Source organism: Seriola aureovittata, chromosome 3 (assembly GCF_021018895.1).
Source record: "Seriola aureovittata isolate HTS-2021-v1 ecotype China chromosome 3, ASM2101889v1, whole genome shotgun sequence".
Lineage (NCBI taxonomy): Eukaryota > Metazoa > Chordata > Actinopteri > Carangiformes > Carangidae > Seriola > Seriola aureovittata.
Window position 1 is genome coordinate 4,034,458 of NC_079366.1, and position 27,336 is coordinate 4,061,793.

General features: G+C 42.0%; 1 protein-coding gene across 7 annotated transcripts in view; it reads right to left on the reverse strand.

Moving 5' to 3' along the window:
* The window catches only part of sh3pxd2aa (SH3 and PX domains 2Aa), a 113,213-nt gene that overhangs the window by 50,029 nt on the left and 35,848 nt on the right, over window positions 1-27,336 (reverse strand). For all 7 annotated transcript variants that reach the window (XM_056371747.1, XM_056371753.1, XM_056371750.1 and 4 more), the window contains 3 exons: window positions 26,195-26,271; window positions 23,196-23,287; window positions 4,853-4,878 (listed from right to left, as the gene is read on the reverse strand). In XM_056371747.1, the coding sequence (XP_056227722.1) occupies window positions 4,853-4,878; window positions 23,196-23,287; window positions 26,195-26,271 (195 nt within the window). The remainder of the gene's footprint in view (window positions 1-4,852; window positions 4,879-23,195; window positions 23,288-26,194; window positions 26,272-27,336) is intronic.

Genomic DNA, 27,336 nt, shown 5'->3' on the forward strand with positions numbered 1-27,336 from the left:
CTGAAGCTGCTGCTGCCACACACACACACACACACACACACACACACACACACACACACACACACAGTCAGGGGTTTTAATGATAAACCCTCTTCACCTGACACCAAGACAAAGGTGACCAATAACAACTTAAGGCTAATCAGTATTGATCCAGCACTTGTGAAAAAGCACAGCGGCAGAGAGTGACACCAACACTAACAATGTCAAACCACAGGCTGAAGCTAACTAGTATTGATACAGTGTTTAGCAAGAGGATGAGAGAAGAGCAGAGGCAGTAACAATTTATCTCTGACTGTGTCACAACGTTTCGCAGTGACAAATGACATCTGTGTGCAAACAGTGTGTTGGGAGGGAGGGAGGAGGGAGGGAGGGGGTGGGGGGGGTGGGGTAACGGGTGATGGGCCGTCAGCAATGACAAACAGCTCCCAGTCCCAGCTGGGAGAGGGACACGGCGTGGGCACTCGTGTCAGGGTGGGGTCAAAATCGCAGGCCACTCTCCCTTCTTCCTGTTCCCTCACTCTCTGCTTCACTGTGTCTGCGCTCTGACTCACCTCACACTGTGGTTTCTGCTTTGGATGAGCCACAGAGTTACAACACCATCACACCCCAGGAATAACCCTTACTGCTCATACTGTCATACTGAGATTGCGATGCCTCATTGCTATAAAGCTGGAAAAGACAATTATCATTTTTCTGCCTAAATCAATATTCACTTTAATGTGTCGTCAACACTGATGTGAGAAGAGTGGGCTGACATTATAATTGCTGCAATTAAGTGCTCAGTGCAATGGTAAATGTGTGAAAGTCGACACAGAGAAGAGTTTTATTCTTACGGGTTCTTATATGGAGGCAGGTAATGGACGGTGTAAGTGTCATATAAATGTTTCTCTGACAGAGGAGCTCCTGATGGTACAAACAACAGCCTGGCTCTAAAATCCTAATTAGCACTGACAGCTTAACAGATATGTACACACACACACACAGCCACACACACACACACACACAAAATGTCCCTGTCCACTAAACCTAGGCTTGTAAAAACACTAACACACACGCATAAAGACACAGTCCTCCTCCCTCCTCCAAGTAAATACGACCGGCCATTCCAACGTGAGTCTGAAATCCTATCCACTGTGCCACGTAAACAAACTTGTGCTTGTCTGACAGTCTCAACCCCTGTGGCCTCTGCAGACCAAACAGCACCCTCCTTCGTTCCCTCTGAATCTGGCCCTCACATGGAGGGATATGAGCTCCATCTGCACTCTGCAGAGCAGGGGAGTAGTGCAGAGATATGACCCCTGAAACTCCCCAGACCCGACCGTACTGAGATGAATCAGTGTTTTCTGTCAGGAGGCATTACAATGACTGTATATACAGATGGGCGAGGGTTTGTGCCTCCTCCCGCTGTACAAAAATGAAGCCACAATATCACGGAACACGGGCGCTGCCATCTTCCACTGGTGACACCTTCTGGAACAAGAGTCTGCACAGTGGTGATCAGCCGGTGAAGCTGTGGTATGGAGGTCCCACCCATACACCCGTCCCACCCAATAGAGAGGCAATCACAGCTGTCAATCATGACCTCACACTCCCGTTTTGGAGCATCAAAGACTAATTAAAACAAAGCTTATCATTAAAATGACAACTTGAACCTGCATTAGCTTGATAAGAGCTACCTAAAATGACAGAAATATCTTTGGGGAAAAAAATTCATTTGACGTGTTCCTTGATGTTTTTGGAGAGCTGTGATGTCCTCCACCTTTATATACAGTCATTGGAAGGAAAAACAGAAGAACAAGCATTTCTCTTTTAAAGTCATTATTCCTCTGAATTATTGGGCGTAGCACTGCACCAGTGACAGACCAGGTTTTTGCTGGCCAACTGTGCAATTGTTTTGCAATGCCTCAAGACAGCAATGTACCAACAATACACCCACCCACGTCTCATTTCTAAGACTTCATCCACAATAATACGTTTTAGTTCTAAAACACATCACTTTTGATGGCTTTACACCTGGCGTCCACTCTACTCTGGAGTTTTTCAGCCCCTAAAACACTTTTAGAAACGTCGCTGAGCCTGTTTTAGCTGTTGTAGTCTGGACGGGCAAAAACCGAATGCAACACTGATAACGCATTACAAGTGTTGCTGGTCTTGTTATATTTGCTTGCAGCTGTTGTGCAATTGTTCGATTGTAGTATTTTCTGCAACTAACCAACTGCAGAGTCGACAATCTCCTTGTTGTTTACACCGGGACACGCATGCCCAGGTCATGTGACATGAGTTTAGTGTGGATAGAGGTAATTTCTGTTACGCAGCTAAAACACTTGCCTGGACAGAGATCGTTCTCATTTTATAACAGAAATGTATTAGTGTGGACGTGGAAGACCAACACACCCAATGGGCGCTGAGATGGGTGCAAGTGCATTTGTTATTTATAAAACATGTGCACTGGATAAGAAAATGACAAACTGGGTCAATCTGAAACCAGAAACAATGCTCATCCACCAGAACTGAACCAGAATCTGTTGCTTATTTGTCCACCTCTCTCCGACTAACTTGATATTACACAAGAGCGAGTCAGCAAAAACCAAGTTTACATGTGGTGTTCAAAACATTCGATGTTTCTTGCGAAAAGTGCTCTGGTGAAGTGGAAGTGATGCTTCTCACATTCCCAGCTGCCGCAACCGTTTGTTTGGTTTGAAGAAAAGAATAGCAGGGTGGATGTTGAAAGCAGCAACAGTCATCGAAATAAAGAAACACCTCGCAAAGCAACTTATAAGAATCAGCATACACAATCAATTTCTCTTCGAGGGTTAGAGAAGAAGATTGTTATCAGCTTCATAGTTGTGCATTAAGTATGGAGGGGAGGTCGGGACACAATTAGTCTAGATTAGCATAACGACTGGTGATAGAGAAAAAACAGCTGGCCTGACTGAGGGTTGCCTGATGCGGTTAGTGAACACAGGTTTTAGTTTATGTCAAGGTACCAAACTTGGCAACCTCAGTGCAGCACGATTGAAAATGCTGAATTATTCCTTTAAACTTCAAAACAGACAGCAATGGAAATTTTGAATACAAGTACTGGAGTGGACAGTTTGAACAACAGTGAGCAGTGAAAGGAAAAACAAGACTTAACTCTACACTAACAGCTATGATTATATGGTAGCAAGTAAGCAGCAGCAAACCACATCTCAGTGATTTACACTGAGAGCAGCAACACACAGAAAAACACATCTTTCTTTTAGTATGTAATATACTTCATGTAACATTCACCACTTCTAAATACAACTGTATTTATTTTTACAGTTGTATTTAGATTTAAACTGTTCATAGTCGTCACGGTTACAGCGATACAGAGGTCATAGCTGAGATCACTGGGTCAGTGGAGTGGCGTCTGACGGGGGCGGCATCCCAAACATTGAGGTTAGGCCGACACAAGGGCTACGAAAGCCACCTGTTTCAAAGCTCAGTAATGTGCTACACTCAGGGCACGTGGGGAGAAAACACAAGCTGGCTTATGTGAAAAGACAATCAGCTTCCAAGATATCAAATCACTTTGAGGAATGTGGCTGTAATTGAATTGGTAGTGAATTCTCTAGGTGACTACAACAGACCGGTTCATTGCAGGAGGATCAGAGGCCTTCAGTCCAAAAATAAAATCACCATCAATTTCAAGAGTTGTTTTCTCAGGGTAATCACCATAACCTTTCACAAATCTTTTATGTATGAGGGGCTGCAACATAATAAATGGTGTTTTTTTTCATTGTTGTACCCCTACCTACACAACGTTTATGCTACTTAAATATAAGACAAAGAAGTCTTTTAGGTCATCTGCAGCAAGAGAATCACATTCTCCATTACCCACAAGCTATTTCCTGCATTTTCCCTTCAATAATTCAGAAGAGGTGTGACTGATATTTCCCGACACTTCCTCAGTCTAGCTATACCACTAAACAAACACAGTTCCAAGATGCATATATTATTGACTCACATGTACCAATGCTTTTGTTAAGCTGCTATACTGTAGCTAATTCCCCTCTAAAAGCCATACATTTGCTAAGATGGATAATGAGGCTAAAGATCTGTGACAGTAAGGAATGGGTGAATAGTCTTATAGTCAAATAAGCCAGTTATTGGCCTGTGCCACTGAATTCACATGTTGGTACTGGTCCAGGACCTGTCTATGATTGGATATTTTGTGCTCTATTATATTGAATTGCATGTGTGGCATCCAATAGATATATTACAGCTTTTATTCACCTCTTGACATCCCAGGAAATTAAACCACACAGACAAAGATAAGACCAAAGACCCTAACAAAACATGCACCTTCCAAAGCATCTCTTAGAGAGTTAGAGGACCATCATTCTGTCTTCATTATTAAATTATCAGCAAAACTACACATATCATACAAAAACCCACATCCAGAACTGGAGTTGAAGGCTAAGGACTTATTGCCACAACAGAGAATAAGACTTTCCCTCAACAGGATGTTAGTTAACGACTCTATTTTGACATCCCCCAAAAAATTATCAGGCGATTCTGAGACCCCACCCTGGACTGCAAGGCAAATCCACGGCCAAAAGGAGAGGGCTTGACAGCTTTCTGAACACACCCCAAGATACAGTAGACAGTGTCAGCGTCCCGCAGCAGGACAAGTAAACAAACCAAGCATTGACATCACATATATAACAAAGACAAGTCACGCAGAGGGTTTAAAAGTCAAACATGATTCAGCGTTAACATCCTGCCTTGACTGTTAGGGAGAGGTTTTATTAAGAGCAACAAGTTGAGAAAGAAAGGAGGATGAAGTTAGCTTTAGGGAAGGATAGCCAAAAAACAGATGACTTACCCGTCTTGCGCTTGGAGCCATAGTCCCTGAGGGAGAAGCAACACAAGAGGGACATGGTTAGTGACAGCGGACGCCGCTCCGTCAACAACAAAGCATGCAGTCACCGCATGTGGGTTCAGATACTCCTGGATGGCAGAAAACCGACAACTGCACTCACACAGAAACACATGCATGCAGTCGGCTTTAGCACACTAACGAATGCATGTGTTTGAGGGGTGAGAGAGAGAGAGAGAGAGAGAGACAGAGAGTGAAGGATGGATATAGAGGGGAGGAATGACTTTGGCCAGCTGCCCATACTCCCTGCAACAGACACAAATTAGTCATGTGACTCTAAAGCGGCACCACCATCCTCTTCCTATACTCGTTCTCTTCCTCCCTCCCTCCTTCCCTCCCTCCTTCCCTCCCTCCCTCCTCTCTTGGCCCTGTCAGAGTAGAAGGCGACCTCTCCCCACATTTGAAAGAAAGAGGATCAATTTAAGTTCCTTTGCTTAATGGATTCTAATGGGATTATGCTACAGGGCTGAGCTATAGATGGGGGGGGGTGACACGGAGTTGTGTGTGAGGTCTGCAGTGCTGAGACATGTCTGTTTCTGCCTTTGTCAATAATGACTCTCGGACTCAGGCGGTGTGGCAATTGGGTTAAAAAAGACAGACGGAGGGAGAGATCAGGTGAAGACATAACGTGCTATTTATAGAAACGCAGACCTGACAATCTGACCATCGTCAATCCCCATTCTCCCTCCCTTTCTTCCTTCCCCCCCTCATGGTCTTTTTCTCTTGCAGTGTGTGCACAATCACTCTGTCCTTTTCAGGTTTCCCAAGGGCTAATCAAAACTCTCATCTAACCTCAAGTTCAGCCACGTCATCCTGCTGCAGTACAGCTGAAAATCAGACGCAGGCAGGGCAATAAAACTGAAGCACAGAGCTGAAGTGAAGAGCCGAATCCCACTAGAACTAAAAGAATTACCATATAGGCAGTAACATCAACAACAAGAAGGGATATAGAGAGCAGAGAGTGTATTGGGTTCTTAATGAGTGATAGCAACATGACTCAACATTTTCAAGACATGTATCAGAGTGCAACTGATGACTGACGGTACGTTTCAGGATATGAGAGGGGCGTGTGTGAGGTGGGTAGGTGTACGTAGGCGCATCTGTGCGTGTGTGAAGTAGCATGACAGTGGATGTAAATGGTCGATGTTGTTCCTCTAAATTCCCTTTTATACTGGTCAACGAACATGCTAACACTCGTTAACACCTGGCTTTTGTCTGCAATGTGAAAGGCTACAATCGGCATTCACTCCCAGGTGGAATGACTCTGCCGTTCACGCGGGTATTTATCAGCTCCAGTTCCAATCTGCAGAGATGTAAACAAGCAGCCGGGTGAACACACTAACTTCCATCCTTTCTCCGTGATGTGATGTCTTTCAGAGAGCAGAGACCGTGAACAGACCTGCCACCTGTCCAACAATGCGGCTACAGCTTCCATTATACGCTCACGTTTTAAAAACATACAGCCGCCGACCAAAGACCTCAGACACTTACAGGAGCGCCGACCTGGGGATGAGATGCAGTAGAGCCATCTGTGACTGCATGTGGTGACAACGCTACCTGCAGTGTGTGTGTCTGTGTCTTCTCAGTCTGAATACATAGGCAAACTGGTCTGGTGTGTGAAAGGAGTGCATGTCAGTGGGTTTAGAAATCCACTTATACGCACTAATGTTGGTGTAAAAAGGTTAAAAGATTCAGAGTGAACAACCCATCTGCGAGAGCCTCCTTGATTGGGACGGCTGACCTGGCTGGTCCCTGTGAAACAGCCCATTTCTTTAATGAGGGCCCTCTCATCTTGTTAGAGCAAACAGGCCTGCAACATTATACTGCAGTGCCAGGAGAGCAGGAAGCGCTCAGGGCAGCGCGAGTCAAGGTAGTGCCCTCTCTCTGCATGAGGTCACTGAAAACCTGCACTCGCTCTCACTGCGACTGCACTCAAGCTAATAAAGAGACAAATCTTCATGTACGGTGGCCACGCACGCGAATGCACGCGGACACACACGTGCTCTACAGGGGACAGCGTAAGGGCAGACGGACACGTGCACGAGCAACGGCCGCGTCTCATTTAAGACACAACAGCTCCGTCTTCTTCAGTGTCACCATGCTTGTGCTATAGCTCTCTTTTTCTCCATCCCTTCATCCATTCCCCTGTGATCTAATGTATCTGTCTCTTTGTGACCGGCCAAAGCAGATGAATAAAGCCTTTATACCGACCTCCCCACCAAGAGCGCTGTGTGCGAGCAACCAGAATATGCTTCATTGTCACCAAAGTGGGACACGGAGAGCAGAGCTTGACCCCTCGCCTCATCTCATCCATCTCGAGCCATGCTGGACACACAACGTCTAATACGTGTGGCATGGATAACATTCAAGTCAATGGCCAACGACTTTCAGTAAATTGTGCCACAGAGTGTCTGGATGTGTCTCAGTGGAAACTACGCTGTGGACAGATCAAGCCTTAGAGTTGGCAAGACGGTTGCCCTTTTTACTGCGGGCTTGCCGAGGTGGCATTAAAGATGATGATATTCTCTGTTCAAGCACAAGGGGAATGTTTTACACTTCCAGGGAATGTTAACTGCTGTACTGGAGTTTCCATTCACCTAGTACAGGCTACTTCTCAATCTTCAATTCTCAATCTTTCGCTGGTTCAAACATATCGTCAAAAAATAGGTAAGGTAAGAAATATAATCAGGTTCTACCTTCAATTTTATTCCAAAGCAAGTCTTACTTTCATGTCACAAAACAAATAATTATTTCAGGTGCATCATTAGATTATTAGACCTTAACGAGAAGACTTCTATTAATTCCCTCTATTCCTGGTAATTAATTTCTTTTCCCAAAATAAAATACTACTGTGCATTGAGCCTTTAGCCTTCATCCATGTTATTGTTCTGGTCCACCTGACTTTGAAATTTAACTGGGCAGCATGCATTCAGGGCGTCCGGTCAGGAGTCCCCCACCACAGTCTTTACAGCAACAAGCAGGCTCAGCAGCAAGCACTGCTTGCCCCTTTATGAACCTGGCTGCCTGCCTGATTTACTAAGACTAACACTTGGACAAACAGTGGACATGGACAAACAGTGATGAAGCAATTTAAACTTTTTATCCATTTTTCACTCTTTGTATTTGTTTTTTTTCACCAGTACAGAATCTGGCATGAATAAAGGGAAAAGCCTGATGACAGTTAATCAAAATACAAGTGACGCAATGCGCAACAGGACCGACCTTCCATCAGCCAAACTACAAACGCAGTTTTAACTGCATGTTGGACGCCTGCTGGATTAACTGAATAAACAGGAAATGATCTACACAGATTGACAACACAATAGGTGTAAGTGTTGGTCGTGGAAATGGCTGGTTGTAACTTATCAAGGAGGTGAGGACAGGGGCCAATGAATGAGGTTTGTTTGGTGGAAAACAACAGCAGCATGAAAAGTACTTTGCTGTAGCCAACTCCCAGGGAGCCTGTTAAGCTATTCATGCTGTGCATGGTTTGAAAGGCAAACACGACCTCGAAGCTCTATAAACAAGTCCCAGTCAGGAGAAAGGCAGAGGCGTAAGCACTTTTGTGGTCCAACTGTATATTTTTATACAAATAAATCAGCCTTCAAGCGAAGGCCTAAACCAAAGCTGTGCTGTATTTGATTCTCTGAGGTTAATTGTTCTTGATACATGATCACACACAGTCACAGGAGATATAGCTGCTGAAGCCCCTTTATTAATCCTCACACGGAGTGGCTGCTGATTGGATCAATAGCATGTGCTTCTGCTGTTGTCATGGAAAGCAGTTCAAAGTAAAGGTTAGCTTGTAGGACGTGTGGGTGGTTGTTAGCATTAAGCATTCACAAAAGGCTTTAGATCAACATGCCGTCATGACATTAGCTCACAAACACAGCTCAGGAGGCAAATATCAGTCAATATAGGCCCATTAGCCAAGCTAGTTCATTACAGTTGAAGCTAATTAGCACCAAAATTAGTTTTGAACAAAAGGAGTCATTATTTATGTAACAAAGTAAAAACTAAATTAGCTAAACCGCTAATATTTAACATTAAATAAGGACACGCCAGCGGGAGTGCAGCTGGCTATTGGCTTTATTTTTAGAGGTATGTTTTTTGGAGGCATCTGCAAATCATTAGGGCACAAAGGAGGAGCAGAGTGGGGCAAAATACAGAGAGAAGGAGGGAGAAAAGAAACACGGGGTCCAGACTCCATCCAGTGACCCGAGTCACCAAGCCTGAAATCAAACTCTTCCCTCAAGGGCTGAGCAACCGGCTCCGGCTGCCAACTCTTTTCCTTTGTGTCCTAGAGGTGTCGAGAGGAGGAAAGCGATGTGAAGACACCGCAGTGCTGGAGAAAAGGGTATTTTATGTGGCTAGGTGGATTTTTCAAGGCCAGGTTTTGCAGCCAGTAAAGAAATGCTACTCTGGTTGTAATGATAGTATGTTTTTGTAGAAGAGTTACTACCAGTAAAGAACATACAGAATTTCAGAGTCTTGAAGGGATTTGCTGCAAGTGAAGTAAGAAATTTTCATGCTCACATCAATACCATCCAAATGACTTGAAGATCTGTTAAACTGCTATCAGCCCTGGTATCTGGAGTGATGCAACAAACAAAAGCTGTTTTCCTGTGTTTAAGTAAAAAAAAAAAAAAAAAAAAAACCTTTGACAAATTATTGCATAGACAGATGTTGACTGTTCATGCACAAACATGCAATTAAAATGTGTATAAATCTGTCAGACATGGTAAGAAAGGTATGTATATCCTGAAAAAAAAAAACAAAAAAAAACACAACATCAACAGATGGGTCAGTGGACCAGAGAGGAACACACACTCACACACACCTTCACCTCGACACACTTCTCTCATCACATACTGACGTTTCGTCACAGTTTATTCACTGACCACAGCTCCATGAAGCAGGAGCTACTCCATGCATGTCTTATCAGTTCCACAGCTCCGAGCTCTCGACATTGATTGTCAAGCTAAAACAGATGTGAGTGAGTATCCTGAGGCAGGACATGTGGTGTGGGGGGTCAGGAAAGCCAGCGCTAGTCAGTTGACTACAGAAGTGTCAGTCGAGGTATTTGAAACTATTCGCTCATGAGTGAGTATGTGTACAGTGAACTTAGGGATCAGTGTGATTCAGCCAATTCCTCTAATTCACACATTACATACATGACAATGACAAAATGCTGCATTTTGTTGTCTAACATCATGTATTCCTCAAGTGGTATCTACTAGGCTTGAGCGATATCCAAGATTTAATATCTTGATACAGTCCAGCGCAAATATTGCCATATATGGTATTATCACAGGGGTGGGGGGTTTATAATATATTGTTATATTTTTGTATTTTATTTTTCAGCTGTTGTTTTTATTCATAAATATATTTTGATATTTTATGTTTCAAGTATAAGAGATGCAGCCACTAAACAGCAGTTCAAAGCCAATGTGCAATGTACAGTAAGCAAAGCAGTTCAAATGAGGGTCAGACTCAGCAGCAGTGCAGACCCAAACCTGCAAAACTGATATACATAAAATATACATATATATATATATATATAACATTCTGTATTGAATACTGACCCAAGCCTAGTATCTACAGCATATAGAAGTTCCACTGGACTAGGATTATGTCAGTTTTTAAGAGTAAGCAGGATGAGGTTGATGGCTGTATGAAGTTTCTTAAAGAAAATCACTAGCCTTGATTCAATAGTTCAGTTTCTATCTACATACAGAGACGTAGTGTGGACTTTCAGTGCACTTCTTTACTCGATCTCCTTGCTCTTAAACAGACGTAGTGCTTAGTACCAAGGTTTCCATGTCCCTCATGGCTTTGGATAAAAGTGTCTGCCAAATGAGTAAATGTAAACGTAAACTTGCCATTTGGGTTTACACATATGACTCCCTCCCTATTAAAATCCCTTCAGTTTAGTTAAAAACTCAGTTGTGCATAGAATTTATTTGTAAAAACAAATAATGAAAAAAGAAAACCCAAATAAATCTCAAATGATCTAAAATCAAAACATTATGATGGAATTGTTAACACTTACTCTTCCTAGATTCGGTGGGTCAGTGAGCCTTTCAGAACAGTATGAGGTGCTTGGACCCCATTATTTTTGCTTGCCAGTCTATTAGCATTATTACTATTACATAAACGTTGACAATGTTCTAAACTTTCAGAGGCTTAAACTGTCAATTTGAACACCGGCCCATAAAGGTAGTGGATTCACTGTTTTGTATAGTATATGAGTGGGTCGGCAGATAAAGTGCTAATCAGTGTGTTTACAAGTATTACCATAATGGCTTCAAGTTAATGACTCTTAATGGCTCCCTGCTAGGCTCACATGCAAGACCAATAAATAAACACAGAGATTATCGCCTTGGCCTCTCTCTCTCTCTCTCTCTTCCCTCGTCCCTCCACCCTGCACCCCAGTTCATCCCTAAGCGTCACCAAATCCGGAGCCGAGTCCTAATCTTGCCGCCCACAGGCCTACCTACCCTAAAACCCTCAGGAGCCCCAAATTACCCTCAGTCATCCCCTGTGTTTTAGCCCTCATGGCCATGAAAAGGCTAAAGCCCAGTGTGGGCATTAACACTCCAGAGACTCAAGGAATCAATTAACCTCAATACTTGGCTTTACACACACGAGCAGCACACTTATTTAAGTTTTATTATTACTTATACTTATATTCATTATATTTTTCTGCTACATGCAGATCCCAAAACCTTATCGAAACCAAATTATTTTGCTTATTGTTATAGTTTTATTACTCAGAATAATTCATGACATATAAACATGTTACATAGAGACGAACAACATATAAAATGTGATGATGGTCAAGTCACTCTTTAAAGAGAGATTTTAATCTCAGTGAGACTTTTTAACTGGTTAAATAAAGGATTTATTAATAAAATAATAATTACAGGTTAATAGGTTCATGCCTGATACTCATCACTGCATCCTGTATGAAAAGGTCGGATGGTCCTCTCTCTCTCTCTCTCTCTCTCTCTCTCTCTCGAAAGGCGTGATTTGCATGTGCATTTGTTTATTTAAAAAAGCGCTTCTTGAAAAGTTGCTGTGATATCTTCCCTCCATGTTAGTGTGGTCCACTGGACCACATGACACCAGGACTAATGACTGGCTCATGCTCCATGTCCCTCGAGTTCACACTGAGCTTGGAAAAACTGCTTTTGGCTTTTTTGGCCCGTCCACCTGGAGCGCATGACAAAGCACTTTAAAAATGAATTCATCGGTTCCTCTTCGATTTTTAATCTCTGACCTTTTAACTTCTGTTTGTACCCATTTTAAGTGATTCTTGTTTGTTTTAATTTGATGTCCTTTTTTAACAGTTATTTTTTTATCTACCCAGCATCATCGTCAATGAGGGCTTTACCCTCAATGATCTTCCAGTTTAAATAAAGACATACAGGCTATATAATAATAATAGCAGAGACAATAAGGCTGCAACTGACAATTATTTCCTTATCACTCAGCCTCATAGTTATTTTCTCTATTATTGGCAGAATGTCAAAAGAGAATAACAGTACCCAACATATTTTCTCAGAGCCACCTTCATATAGCTTGAGTTGTGTGTCCAACAGTCCCAAACCCAAACGTAATCGGTTTACTGTCAAGTGGCACGACATGAAATTGCAAAGCTTGATTAAGAATACAAAACATGAATACTTTTGTTTATTTGATTCAAAATCATAGTTTTCACAGTACTTTGGCATGTATGTTTTCCTTTTTCACTCTCACTAACATTCTTTAACTTAAACAAAATGTGGTATTTACAATTTTTTTTTTTATACAATAAATACTTCTCCAACTTGAATTAATGTTAAACAAGCCTACATCCCAATCCTAAATTAACCTGCTGCTCAGCTTCAGATGACCTCACTTGGTAACTTCCTCACTAGGTACAAACAAACATGGTGTCAACAAGAATGTGAGTCTATGATAGGTTGAAAAATTGTGGTTTTTACATGTTAAATAAAAGCCTCTTCTCATTATCAATGACAGAACTGGACGCACATATGCCCCAATACTCAACCCTCACTAAACACATTATCACCTACTTATTTCTAATTAGTCCAAAAACGCCAAGTCTGTCTTCACCCCGTCACCAGGGATAACCCTGCTACTTAAGCAATTCCCTGTAGAGAGCCCCAAAACTGACCAATCACACGAGTTCATGACTTATCCCAGTAATAATCTGATAATCTTGCAGCATCTCTCTCCTCCAGGCACAAGCCAAGGTCGATCCCTATTGTTATTCATGGAGAGGGTTGTGAGGGGGCATGATGAATGATGATAACATCATCCATGTCTAACTCTACAGTAGCCTGTGGAGGACAGTGGCCAATATTTTCATCATGGCTGAAATGCAGTATGCGCATATTAATAGAGAAATTTGTCAACGTTATGGTCTGCAGAGGACAGATAATACCGTTTAGGCTGATAGTTATATGATTGCCTACCACGGGCCCAGACAGATAAAACAAATCATGGCCCACGTCCTATGCAAATTGACTCAATAAAAATGCAAGATGCGGGAAAAAATGCTAAGTAAGAGAAGGAAAAAAAGTCATGTCTCACAAAAGGGGAAAAGGAGCAAGTTGGGCAGGTGGGAAGGGGGGTTTTCCTAGGGAAGCTTTGGAGGGGTGAGAAATTCCATTCAGTGGAAATATATCTCACACAGGAAGAGCGAGGGGCCAAAATGGACATAAATACAGAAAGAGACAGAAAAGAGTCAGAAAAATACTTGAGTATGTGACCAGACAGTGGATACATTTATGGAGGAGAAGGGAAGCCCTGGGGAGGTTTGTGAGGTTGGACCAGTGGCTGAACTGGATACAGCAGGCGAGGGTGCAGAGAACGCCATAAGTATTTGTTTGTATTGTGAAGTATGCCACCATGTGGAGAGATATTGGAGAGTAGAATAAGAGATACGATGGTTGGGTGAAAAGCTGTGTTTCCTCATATTTCTGCAGTGAGTCTGATGCAGATGCAGCAGTCGTGGCAAAGCTTTTCTGCATGTAACCTATAGGATATAGATTCACATTTTTCAACTATGTCTGAGCAATACTCATACGCCCATACGTATATACATTAAAAGATTATTGGTGGCTGTAATTGTTCCATACTGGCGGAGAAAGAGCTCCCTTCCTAATGTGACTCCGACATAATGTGACTGAGGATCAAATCAACGGCTCTGAGCAGAAATGTGCTGCAAAGTTCAGCCAAAGCTAACATGGGCTTTCAGCCGTAGATAAATCAAGGGAGTATATAGTGTTTTTTAGTAACAAATTTCCTCTTTGTGTTGCCTTAGGCAGCGTCTCTTTTAGACCTGGGCGATTAATCCAAGACTAACTGAAAATCAATATCATGACTCTTTAACCAACCTCGTTTTTGTCATATCATTTTCATCGAGAGCCTTCATGCAGGCTGAAAATAATGTCCATCACTACCATAAACACATGTATTATTCTGATCTGGTTGTAGTATTAATTATTTCAGTTTCAGGTTTATTGCCAAGTAGGGTTTTACATACAATAAACATATAAGAAAAGGAAGATGAATTACAGATTAAGTACTGCAAGTCAGCTTAAATATAAAAAGAAAAAAATTACAATAAAATATTTACAATGAAAATGTGAAAACTACTAATGGGCAATGGGCAATAGCAAAACAATAAGATGTAGATTCTTTACTGAGGTGCAGTTGGACAGTGACTGACTTTCACCTTTAGATGTTTTATTACAGAAAGTGTTTGAAGCCCATGACCAAAATAGCTGTACGTACATTGTGTCATTGTGTTACTTATGGATTGAATTATAATGAAAATAAATGATTCCCCTTTTTTGCTGGGGACCCTCAACCCCCCCATCACTGCCTTAGATTAATAACACGACCCCTATTGGGGACCCCGATCCAGAGATTGGGAACCATTGGCCTGGAAGCTATGGCACCACAAAGAAGCTGCTCAGCAGAGCAGTTACACTGGGTGGTTGCCATGTGTTTGAAAGTGCCTGAAATATCCGCAAGTGTGTAAGACAAAGAACGTGTTTTGTCCAAAAACTGCAACGTTAAACTCTTGTCTTTGGATGTCAGGTCTTTTGCACTACAGGAGGGAAACATCTTCGTTTTTGTAGTTTTCATTCCGCAGGACATTTGAACGCATCAAAAAGAAAACAAAAAGACCAGAGAAGAGACCAGCCCAGGGTCCGTTCAAAATACATTAAACATCAAGGCCACTCAACTTCAAAAAGGAGCAAAGCTGATTGCACAAGAATGACATCAGCTCAGTCGCACTTGCCACTGAGGTGCAGTACGGTGCTCTGCAGACAGGGGTCAACAGCACTCAAACACAGGCAGAAAGGAGAGGAAACTGTAGCTGACAGCCGGGTCTGCTCAGGGTCTGTGTGCTTTTCTGTGCTTTGATTGATGGGATTGATTCCTGCGCCGCACCGCGAGGCACACGGCTCCTTTTTCTAATCAGATCATAGTCAGAAAATTCAATCGTACACAGTGGAGCAGGAGCACAGAGGCTGTTGTCAAGGCATGATTCCTGTTTATGGAGGGAGTATAAAAAAAAAAATAAGACGTCACAGCTCGACCTGGTTATAAAAGTGACGCTAAGGTCAGACTGTACACCTTTAAACTAAATGCCAATAAATGACATCCACTGCCTTATATATTGATACTATTGAAGTCTTCTGCGGCTTGTCAGAGACACAGGGGGATGGTCAGTGCACTCTTGGCCTTGCACTCCCCTGATTTTGTCCCCTCATCTCCTTAGGGACCCCCCACCCCCCACCCTGATATTCCTCTTCCCTTCCTCTTTTTTCAGGGAGGTGATAAAATGCACACATTTCATCACCCCAGTAGTTACAGCTGTCCTGGCCCGCTCTATTTATCACACTCACGTATAGCCCGGTCCTCCCAGAGCTGATGCTGTAGCAAGCCGAACCCCACCTTGACAACACCCTGTGAGTAAGTGTGCGAGGAGGAGAGCACAAGTGAGTCAGACAGTGCATCGGCTGGGCGGGTGGGCGAGTGAATGAGTGTATCTATGTAAGGTGATGGCGAGAGGAAAAAAATTGAGCCGAGACTGTAGAACAGAGACAGACGGGAGGTGCACTGAAACAACCTGACAACAACAACCATGCTGCACACGGCAAGCGAGACTAATTTAGTCCTGGAAGAAAAAAAAAAAAAACTCAACTAATCTCCTGCTGCTGCATCTCTTTGGATACGAACACAAACACTTTGAAATACAAGTGCAAGTGTATAACTGCTTGATAAACGCTCACACATGAGAGCACGTACATGTACACACACACACACAAACACACACAAACACACGCTCAGCTGACCTCTCCTCACCACTCTGACACACTGAACGTGTTTAACCCCACTGAGGCCGGTGGTGTACACTGCTCATGTTGTGCTGTGTGGTCTCCAGTGAGTGCTATTGATCCTAATAGCGAGGGGAGCAGAGCAGCTTATCCATTAAGGTTGAGTGAGTCTGTCGCCTGTCTCCTACTCACAGCAGATGGAGTGGAACGGACAGATGACTGGGAGGAGAAGGATGGAGGTGGGAGAGGCCGGGATAGGAGAAGGAGAGAGCGAGGGGATGCTTCATAACTCATGGACAATGGAGAGGACAGGATGAGTACAAGATGGGCAGAAGAAGGGGAAATGAGTTAGGAAGAAGGGAGGAGACGGTGGCTGTGGAAAGGAAGGAAGGAAGGAAGGAAGGAAGGAAATGTATTTATTCAGCACCACTGTTGAACAAACAACTCTAAACAAGTCTTGAACCACTCCTTAAAGATGTTCATAGAGTACATGTCTTATGCATGTCCTCATGTAGATGACGAAATCATGTGGACTTTAAAGGTCCATATTGTATCAAGTGAGATTTCCATTTCTTCTTCGATCATAAAGCAGGTCTACATTCTATATTAATACTGTGAAAGTATCAAAGCGCTCAGTCCACAGAGAAATGCACACAGCCTGTATTCAGGAACTGAGCCTTAAAACGAGCCGTCAGGACTTCTGTAACTTTGTGATGTAACAACAAAACAGTCTCTGCTCTCAGCTATGCCCCAAGCCCCACCCACCTGGACCCACCATCCAACCTCGCAGGATTTGGTTTCTCTAAGCGTTTACCTGAAATCTGCTTTATTTTTTATTGGATCACTCAGAAAACAGTCAGCCAATCAGAAGAGAGGAGGCACTTAGCCTCTCTTCTGATTGGCTCACCGAACTGTTGTTACTAGAGCTCCAGAGAGAAGCCTGAGAGAGGAGATGTGAAACTACATTGAGATGGTTATTGGTAAATAAATCTTCTTATGAATCAACACATCAGATAAAAAACTGGAAAAGTGTAAAGTATGTGATATTTAACTACTTTTTCAGTGATTGCCAAGCAGCTTAGTTGGTTTATTTCATCTTCTGTTCACATTGCGGGAAACACAATCAAGACCCCACAAGTCTTTGCATTTCTCACAGAGTTGAGAAATCAGGCAAAGTCGATGATGAACAAGATGAGAACACTTAGCCGCAGCTGGAGGTTTTACACTTATTAGTAGCTTTCCAAACGTCTTCTCTCTGCTTTCGGGAACTATGGTTCAAAGTGGATGAGAATTTGATGCCATTCAACTGCTTTCTAATTAGCACTTGCTAGCAAATGATGTCGACTGATCAAAATGATGTCCTATTATGCAGGGTAACAGGAAAAGTGGGAAAGGAGATAAATGCAAGCTGTTCTGAGTATGCAGAGATTATCAGCACCTTTTGGCTGCCTGTCATAGATTGTAAGAAGGAGATACTTTCAACAGGAGTAATGTGGTAAGATACCATTATATTTGACTTCACATACATATTTCACTCTTTGATGTATTTAATATTTGTGAGACACAATTGTAATAAGTTTACTGGTTGTTTGGATGGTTATTTTGTGAAATAATAAGGTAAATAGATCCTTCTTGTAAACATGTTTGGCATAAAAACAGCCAGTGTTCATCAGAGGACGGAGTCTGACAAGTTGTCATGGAGATAGATCTGTTGACATGCAAGCTCCGTTTATGTTCATTTCTAGACCTCTCATCCTTGTTGAGTCAAAGTATGCTGAACTTTGCCCCATTTGCTGATGAAGACCATAGGATACAGTTGAAAGCTACTGAGAGACTTCGAGCTGGGAAACAAAATGTATTAGTGGTCCAAGGCTTTTCAATTCCAAGACTTTTTAAGTGCATTTAGATTTTAAATCTTTTAGCAACATCAACTTAAATACTTTTATAATTAATTTTCTGTTCACCATATCACCATCATATCTGGATTCATTATTGGCAGACAATATGAAATAACTCAAATCAGGTTTGGTGGTTAAAAACATTTGATCAAGTTGGATGTAACAGATGAGCAGACAGAACACACACACACACACACACACACACACACACACACACACACACACACACACACACACACACACACACACACACACACACACACACACCACCCATGATTAACAGTATTCAGGGTCACAAATCACTTTTCTTCCTACACAGCATATAGCGCATGTGTACTTGCACACAAACAAAAAAACCCACACACTGCTAACACACACTCCAATCACAACCTCAAATCAATGGCCAATCTCCATTCCTGAACTCACCCCTGATTCATTTTCATTTAGCAGATGCATTATAGGTAGGGAACGAAAAGAACCCATCCAATTTAGCCGTGACACACGTCGAGTCCCCTGGATCATGACGTCTTACTAACCATTAACTGAGCAGTCATTTTCTTTTTTCTTTTTTCTTTTGACCAAAGTGGGCAGTTCACTCTCCCGAGTATTCTCTTCTTTTATTAAGACAGAGTGAAAGTCTTCAGGGATCCAGAGAAGCCAGAGGAGGTTCTGTCTCAGTTTGATCTGAAGCTGACTGGAGTACAGCAATTGCTCAGGCTGAGATCTCCACAACTACAACCTCTACTTCCAGCACACAGCTGGTCTGCTGCAGTAACATGCATAACAGGAACAGTGTTTTCATTGACTCTTTTAATGACTGTGTTAGAAAAGCACCTCGCTGTAGGACAAGGAGCTGAATATTTCCTCGGTATGTGTGTTATTGGATGTTACTAGCTGTGCTCGCTTGTCTTGGCCAATTAAAGCCGCATCAGACACAGGAAATCTGGAACAAAAATGAGCATCGGGCAAAAGAATTCGTCATTTTATCCTATGTAGCATGTCATAGTCTGGGACACATCACTCAATGAGATGAGTCTGCTACTTGAACTCTGTGAAGCATTCATATACAGTAGCCTCTAATCTGAGGTGCTGTTAATTGGCGATTTCCGAGGCTGGGCAGCAAAGGTAAGTCTCGGTCTTCCTTTCCTGGGACGGTCCTCATGAGACCTATTCATCAGAGCGGTTTTTGCAACTGCACTTGACGATATATTCAAAATTCTTGCAATTTTTTCTGATTGACTGACCTTCATGTCTTAAAGTAATGATGGGCTGTCATTTCTCTTTACTTCGTTGAAGAGTTCTTGCCTTAATATGGATTAGTACTGTTGTGCAATAGGACTGCTTACTATATACCAACACTACCACGACACAACACAACTGACAGTCTCAAACGTATTAGTAAGGCACAAATTCACTTTTAACAAGGCACACATGTTCATTGAAAAGCATTCCAGGTGATGACCTCATAGAGCTAGTGAAGATAATGCTTGTATTGTGTGAAGCTGTTATCATGGTAAACAGTGGCTACTTTGAAGAATCTAAAATATGAAACATATATATATTTTTTTTTAACACTTTTTTGGTTACTACATAATTCCATTTGTGTTATTTCGTAATTCTGATGTCGTCGGTATTGTTCTACAATGAAGGAAATAGTCAACATAAAGAAGAACCAATGAATGGGAAGGTGTGTCCATACCTTTGAATGGTACAGTACCTGCAGCTTCAGCACAGCTTTGTCAAGTCAAGTAAATTTTTATTTATATAGCGCCTAATCACAACAGTAGTCAAGGCACTTTTCAAACAGAGCAGGTCTAGACCGTACCCTTACAGAGACCCAACCATTCCCACCATAAGCAAGAACTCGGCGACAGTGGCAATGAAAAACGTCCTTGTCTTCGTTGGAGCTCTTTTGGTTGTTTCATGCATCTTTGAAAACATATGCAATCTACTAAATGCCATCAGTATATTCTGTGGCTGTCAAATGATACTATGTTGTATTCACCCAATAAATGACATAACCGTGTTGCAGAATGGTGGTAGAATCAGATCCTTGTGCGGCATAAAAGTGGTTCAACTTTTGAAGCAACACAGCATGACACGAGGTGCTGCGTCACCCGATCAGAATCGCAGTACATGCAAATTACTGCACATTACTGGTGGATTATTTTGTAACGTGAACAGCTGTTTGTGAGTGTTACAAACCACTGTGTGGTGTCTTGGCATCAGGTAAGCTTTTAAGCTTTAAGCTTTGTTTCAACTGGACTTCCTGGATCACATTTCATTGTCTTCCAAGTATATGAAACAACATGCCCCGCATTAGCAACCACTGTGCTGTTTAACACAGGGATATTATCAGCGTGAACGCAGTTTAAGAGTCAGGATATCTCAACCTACTTCACTGGAAATCGTATTAGTAAAACTATAAGGTGAACATTACAAGTAAAAGTCGTGCATTCAAAATTTATCAGCTTTTACTTACAGTAAGTACAGGACATTGTCTAATTATGAGGCCATGTAGCAAACTTAATTAAAGGTATCTTTGAATGTGCTTTATCTACAGTGAATTTCTATAACATTTAAAGTCCCGTTTAATTTTATCAACCGAACTGATGTTTGAAGTGTTTTAAATGACTGCAGCACTATGTGTATCACAGTTGGTGCCAACAGACTGTGAGTGGTGAGGGAAGTGTGTACACACTTTATTATGCTCCTCGTGTATGGCTTCATCTCCCAGAACTCTTGACAAGACGATTAATGCCATTTCTTTATGCACCAGAGTACAATAGCATATACAGGACAGAGAGAGAGAGAGAGAGAGAGAAAAAGAGAGAGAGAGAGAAAAAGAGAGAGAGAGAGAGAAAAAGAGAGAGAGAGAGAGAGAGAGAGTCGGTGAGAGATTGAATGATGTTCATAGCAAGAAAAAAAAAAGACTGGAAAGGATGAAGTGCATAAGTCAAATGGAAAGCTGTAGATGGAAAAGATGGAGAGCTGTATGGACAGCGAGGAAACCATAGCTCTTGATCAAGGATGATTGCGTTGGCGGTGGTGTTTGTAACCTTGAGCTGTCGTGTCAATTAAACACACTTAAATTTATGAGGCAGAGTTAGATACAAAGAATTAGAGGAGAGAGGAAGAGAGGGAGGGAGATACTCTACTATGTTGTGCTGAAAACACTGGCAGGCAGAGGTCACTGAATACTGCCTGCTTCGCCTCTTTTCTCTCATCCAAGAGAGAAAGGCAACAACAGAGGAGAAGAGAGGAGAGGAGAGGAGAGGAGAGGAGAGGAGAGGAGAGGAGAGGAGAGGAGAGGAGAGGAGAGGAGTAATTAAAATACAAAAAAAGACATAGCCTGAGTCTAACAAGAGCAGCGAGTTGCGGCGTCTCGGGTGCTGCTATCTCGGTGCATACAGGAACACATTACAAATGAATAGTACGATACTGGCATTTGAGGTTTGGAGAGGAGAGTGTGTTCTCTAATTAAAATCTACCCAAAGGGGCTATCTCCTGCTATGAAACAAGTCATTCTCCTCCTCCCACCCTCACATCCATCAAACCCCCCCACCCACCGCCCACCCCCCCGCCTGGCCTGGCAGGAGGTTTTAACAAACTCTGAGAGAAAGGGCTGATTTGGGAATAGACTCGAAAGTGAGAACAGACAGAGAGGTAATGAGCTTAGCCACTGTACAGTCATGCAGTATTTTTGGGATTTGGTTTGAAACAATAACGTGCAAAAGGACGCTGACATTTAGAGGATGATGCCAAGGTGTTAAGGCGCGTGTGCTTTGTGTGTCAACAACAGCTGAGCTGTTGTGAGTAACGCAATCAGTCAACAAAGTGATCTAATTCTTCGTAAACACTGTGTTTGCATGTTGAGCATTAAAATGAGAAAGTTTACATACTGAATGCATGCGTGTGCATCCGTGTGTGAACTCATATGTATCTGTTAGGCCGTAGGCAGAAGTAAACACACCATCATTACTGTGGTGGCATCTGTGCAGTGTACAAAGAATGTACATTTTCAGCTGTTTTTGTGCAGCACCTGCCATGAAACATGTCTAGGAGATCCTACGGAACCAGCTGCATGTTGAAATATAATCATCAAAATGCAAATGGAATTATAGTTATACAGCTGAACAAGTTTAATTTTGCAACCAAATCTAGTCTGGTGACACCTAACTGTCAACATTTTCACCTGCAAATCACCAAAATGAGCTTAAAAAGATTCACCTTTGGAAAGAGCAAACTCCACTGAATGGAAACAAGTGGAGCAGGACCACAAGCAGAAAACATCAACTGTGAGTGTTGACTGTTTTATTTTATCTACGACAGGTAGAAGTAGAACTTTCACACACCTCTGAATCGACAGGTGCATGAGTGAAGACTATGGGTTGACTGATCACACACACACTCTTGTACACATTTATCTATAATGTTTCGGCACACAGACCTTTAGGGACGTCATTCAAATGTGTCAATAACCTTAATTCATTTTTTAATACGTTTCTTTTATTGCGTGTGTACAAGATTGCGTTGAGATAGCTGAAGTTTGCTAATCTTAGCTAGCATTAGCCGCTGTATGCTACCTGTCAAAACAGAACACCTAAGGCTGTGACAATAAAGCCAGTTATGGATTTAACTTTTCATTTGTAAGAGGAGGATTATGTTATTTTTTTATCTTGCTTTCATCACTACACAGCACTTTCATGTCTGTCCTAGGTCAGATAAAAGCAGTGACATTTTGTCCTAAAGTTGATGTAAAAAAAACTATTTCAGACTAATTTTCGGGGAGTGAGCAACACCCATATTTACATAAGCTACTATTATCCATTGGTGGTGGTGGTGGAGTATTTCCACCCATCCACCTTTTCACAGTCAGTTAAACTGGGTTTAGTTCGACCCTGCCACCAAAGTAAAGATGGTGTCACTACAGGATAGCAACACATAAATCTGCAACCCGATTACGCCACACATACAGCATGTGTACATGTGTTTGTGTGTTCGGCATGTACAGTATGTGACACTCACTCCACTGGAGGATTGATGTCGTCGGCCTTCGTCTCAAAGAAGCGCAGCACCTCCTCACTCTGAGAAATCTGAGGGGGGAGTCGCACCAGTGCCTGCAGAGAGAAACAGAAACAATGGGTCAAATGTGGCACCTGTAGTGGCAAAACCACAGAGAACTACCTGCAGTTTCTCTAACTATGGTTAGTGTTTTAGCCTGTTTTGCTCATTGTTTTGGTTTTCAAGCCCACACTAGTCTCAACGAAACAATTTCCAGCTGTAGCAGACAGCTGTTTACGACTAAAAAGCTTTGAAAGCCACAATGAGCTTCCTCTAAACAGCAGGGAGACAAAACGAGCAACTAGGAAAATTGAATAATTAGCTGCAAAAAACAGGGTCCAAAATAGAGTTAACATTGGTGGAAAGAAACATTACTCCACATGAATGCTAATGTTTCTCTGTGCCTGCTGGATGTGTAAATAAGCCACTGTTTCATAACACGTTTGCTATGACAACTGTATAAGGTGATTATATGTCAGTTAGGGGGGGGGGGTGTGATATCATGTTAATAATATATATATGATAATAGCATGATACAGCATTAGGTCTTGTGGATCCTTTGTTTATCAGTTCATCTGATTGCCTTTGTACTTTCCATTAAAGGGGGCTTGCCAAGAGTGGGTGGTACGGTGGTCCTGACAACACAACGCACTGCAACTTCAGAAAACATATGTAAAAAGAAAAGACACAAACAACTTCAGCAAATACGCAGATATGCAGCAAAGGGCCACAGGTTGGATTCAAACCCGGCCGCTGCAGAAAACAACAACTCCCATTTTGTTGTGCGTATTTGCAGCGCATGCGTTTGCGTATTTGCGTGTGTTTTCTTAAGTTGCAGTGCTTTGAGCTCTCAGGGCCACCGTACAGGGTGGCGGTGATCGTCGTTTGACAAGCGCTTTGGTCGTTGTTGCGTTTACAAGACAAGAGGTTATAATACGCCCTCTGAGCAGCTCGGCGTCTTCAGGGCAGATTGGAAGCTACAATGAGTCGCTATCGCTAAAGTGACAAAACTGGAAGGAGCTAGCTAGTTAGCATGCTAAATTCAGCAGACAAAAAGACGTGATAGAAACAAGTGGCGTTGCTGGAGACAGCTGTTGGGGAGTAAAAAAAAAAGTTTGATGGTGAACCCACAACGTTTCTTCTAGACTGGTGAGTAAACATCTGTTAATGCTAATGTTGGTGATGTAGTGATAGCAAAATTTACTAATAACTCCTTTAAACTCTTTTTGTGTTCTTTTCGTACAGTTATAGTTACAGATTCTCTCTCCACCTCACTACACTCACATTTGAGTCTAAAGAGTTTAGAGAAAAGAAACACACAATAAAGTCAGTTAAAGATTGATGCATTATTATCTTTTTTTTTTTTTTCAAAATTTTGCCACGTGAATTCTTTTGGCTAAGATGATTGTGTAGTGAAAATCTGAAATTGTTGCAGCCCTAATATCAGTAATGTGTTCACATGTCACTCCATTGCCCCAAGAAGTCAAGAAACTGGTGAAAAATAACTGTCTCAGGCGCATGCCCATTTGTTTATGTATATCTACCAAAATATAATACAACAATTGAGCAATAAATGCCAGACAGTTCCAGCCCTCCTTGCTCCACTGTCCTCTTCCTGTATGTTCATTGACAAAGCCAAACTACAATCAAAGAGAGGATCATATGTCTGACTAATCATCTATATTTAATGTTACGGCCTATTCCTACCAAAGGCATATCTCATGTACAGTACCGGAGTACTGGACCGTGAACACGTGCGAAGACATATTATGAACAGTGTGGGCCTTTCATTTAAATCGGCGCGAGTGTGAGCCAGCTTCATATTTCATTCATTGGATCCTATATTATTGAAAGAACCTCGTGGATGTGATTGAAGAGGACGTATCTGTCCGAGCACCCACAGCTGACTGGACTCAGTATTCTGCGTATCTCCAGAGAGCAGATCCTTTGAGAACACTGGGTAATTACTCCTCCTCTCTGTTGTTTGCCTCATAAACAGGATGTGGGAAGTAAACAGTGCTGAGCTAAAAAAAAGGATTGCTACAGCAACTGTGAACATTAGACAGCTTCAGGTTATTTGGGTAATGAGAAAGCTGGTTCCCTTTTTATACAGCTTTGCATGTACTAAGCTAAGGATCAGGTTCATTTCAGATGTGTATAATTGCTTTTTGTTTTTAAACTTCCTTTGGTCCCAATTACCAAGCTAATAGTGTTGCTAACCTTTCCTAACACAGGCCAACAGTACTGCTACCTAACTGTGTGTATAGAGACAAAACATATTGGCTTTGTACCAAGAGGAAGGAAGGACGTGGGGAAGGCATGATGGAGGAAAGGACCTGAATCCAGGATTAATAAAAATCTAATAAGAGAGGGAACAGGAAGTAATAAGGCGAGTCTCTCTTGAACTAAAGAATGACAAAGGGCCATTGCTTTCAAGGGTTTTTTTTTTTGTTTGTTTGTTTTTTGGGGGTTTTTTTGCAGGTGGGAAAGGGACGCTAATTCAGAGGTGAACTTTCTCTCCTAGCTGTATCAAATGAGGGGATAAGGTTGTTACTGAGAAAGACTTTGAAATAATGGAGGAGCTCAAAATCTGTTTCATGTTGTGCCGTGACACAGAAAGGTTGATGCACAACTAGGTCGCCCTCCTTCTCTGACAGTGGCACACATGAAAGTAAACAAACCTGTAGTAGGAAACGATGATAATATTCCCCCACCGAGTGGAGTCCTTCACAGCCTCAGAAAACTAGTGTCAGAGCAGATTACAGACTCTTCAGATGTCTCAGAATAGAACTAATAAATAGTTTCTCACTGAGAGCACGACTGTGTCTGAACATCACATCCCATGTTTAAAGCACTTGAAAGGACAGTATAGGCTGTGACTTCTGAACCTTCATGGGCTGGGGGGACATTCCCCAGAGTCAGATGGGGGGAGCTGTAGGATGTTTACAGTAAGGCCTCTTTACCCTGCAGTAGTCGTCGATGAAACGCAGTCGCTTCATGGCCACATCTCGCACATGACTCCTCCGGAACAGGATCTTGCCTGGAGGAAAGAAAAAGGAAAAAAATTAAAATGAAGGAGAGAGAGAAGGTGAAGGAAAACAGAGGAGAGGTGTGATGATAGATACAAAGAAAAGGAGAAAAAGGGGCAGACAAACGAGAAGAGTATGTATTTGACACTTGCATACAGCCCCCGCACCCCACCCCAACCCCTTAACAAATTTCAGCTAATTTCACAGTGGAGACTGCTGTGTGTAGTACCCTAGCCTGCCAGGAGATGCCAGTAATGTACGGTGGGGGATCCTTCAGGGCCCAACAAATCTCACTCCCACACTCAAGGCTCTATCTGCCCCCTATGGATTCCATGACCTCTGCCTGTGACATGGCTTTCTAAATAACAAATACGATTTACGCACACATGGGTTTAGGCCCTCCTCTCAGCCCACTCATGGGGAACATTAAAGTACAGCCCCAAGGACCCCAACTCCCTATACAAATTGTATTAACTTTAGCCTGTTTCAGAAGTGTCAAATAATGAGCATTTCTTGCATACTCAGCTTTTCAGCTCTTTTGGAAGTCCTGTTTTAAGAAAAAAGCTATATAAATTCGATATGACAAAAATAATTGTACATATTAATGTTGTTAATTACTGACAATACATAAAAAAAAAACTGTTCAAATATATTAGTGTTTTTAAGACCCCATAACAAATAGAAGTGATAGCTGTTGAGACTTGTTGAGGTTATAGGAAACTGCATCACTGTTCTCCATGTTGGATGCTGTTCTCTTTTAAATGAACATGTAGAATGAAGGACAGACAAGACAATCATCTGGGTAGTGACTGAGTGTTAAAACAATGTTCATTTCAATACATTTCTTTGAGGAATATAAACATGTTTTTCTATTAAAAAATAAATAAATAATAAATAATAAACCTTTTTTCATTCATCAGAAGACGCAATCATTCTTAAATGTTAAATGACACATGCAATGTTTACTTGAATGTAATGGTCTTGAAAATTGTGATTCAACACAGCAGTATTTAAATTTCAATATTAAATATTCAGTAGTCATTTCACAATTAACAAAAACAGTTACTTTAGTTACT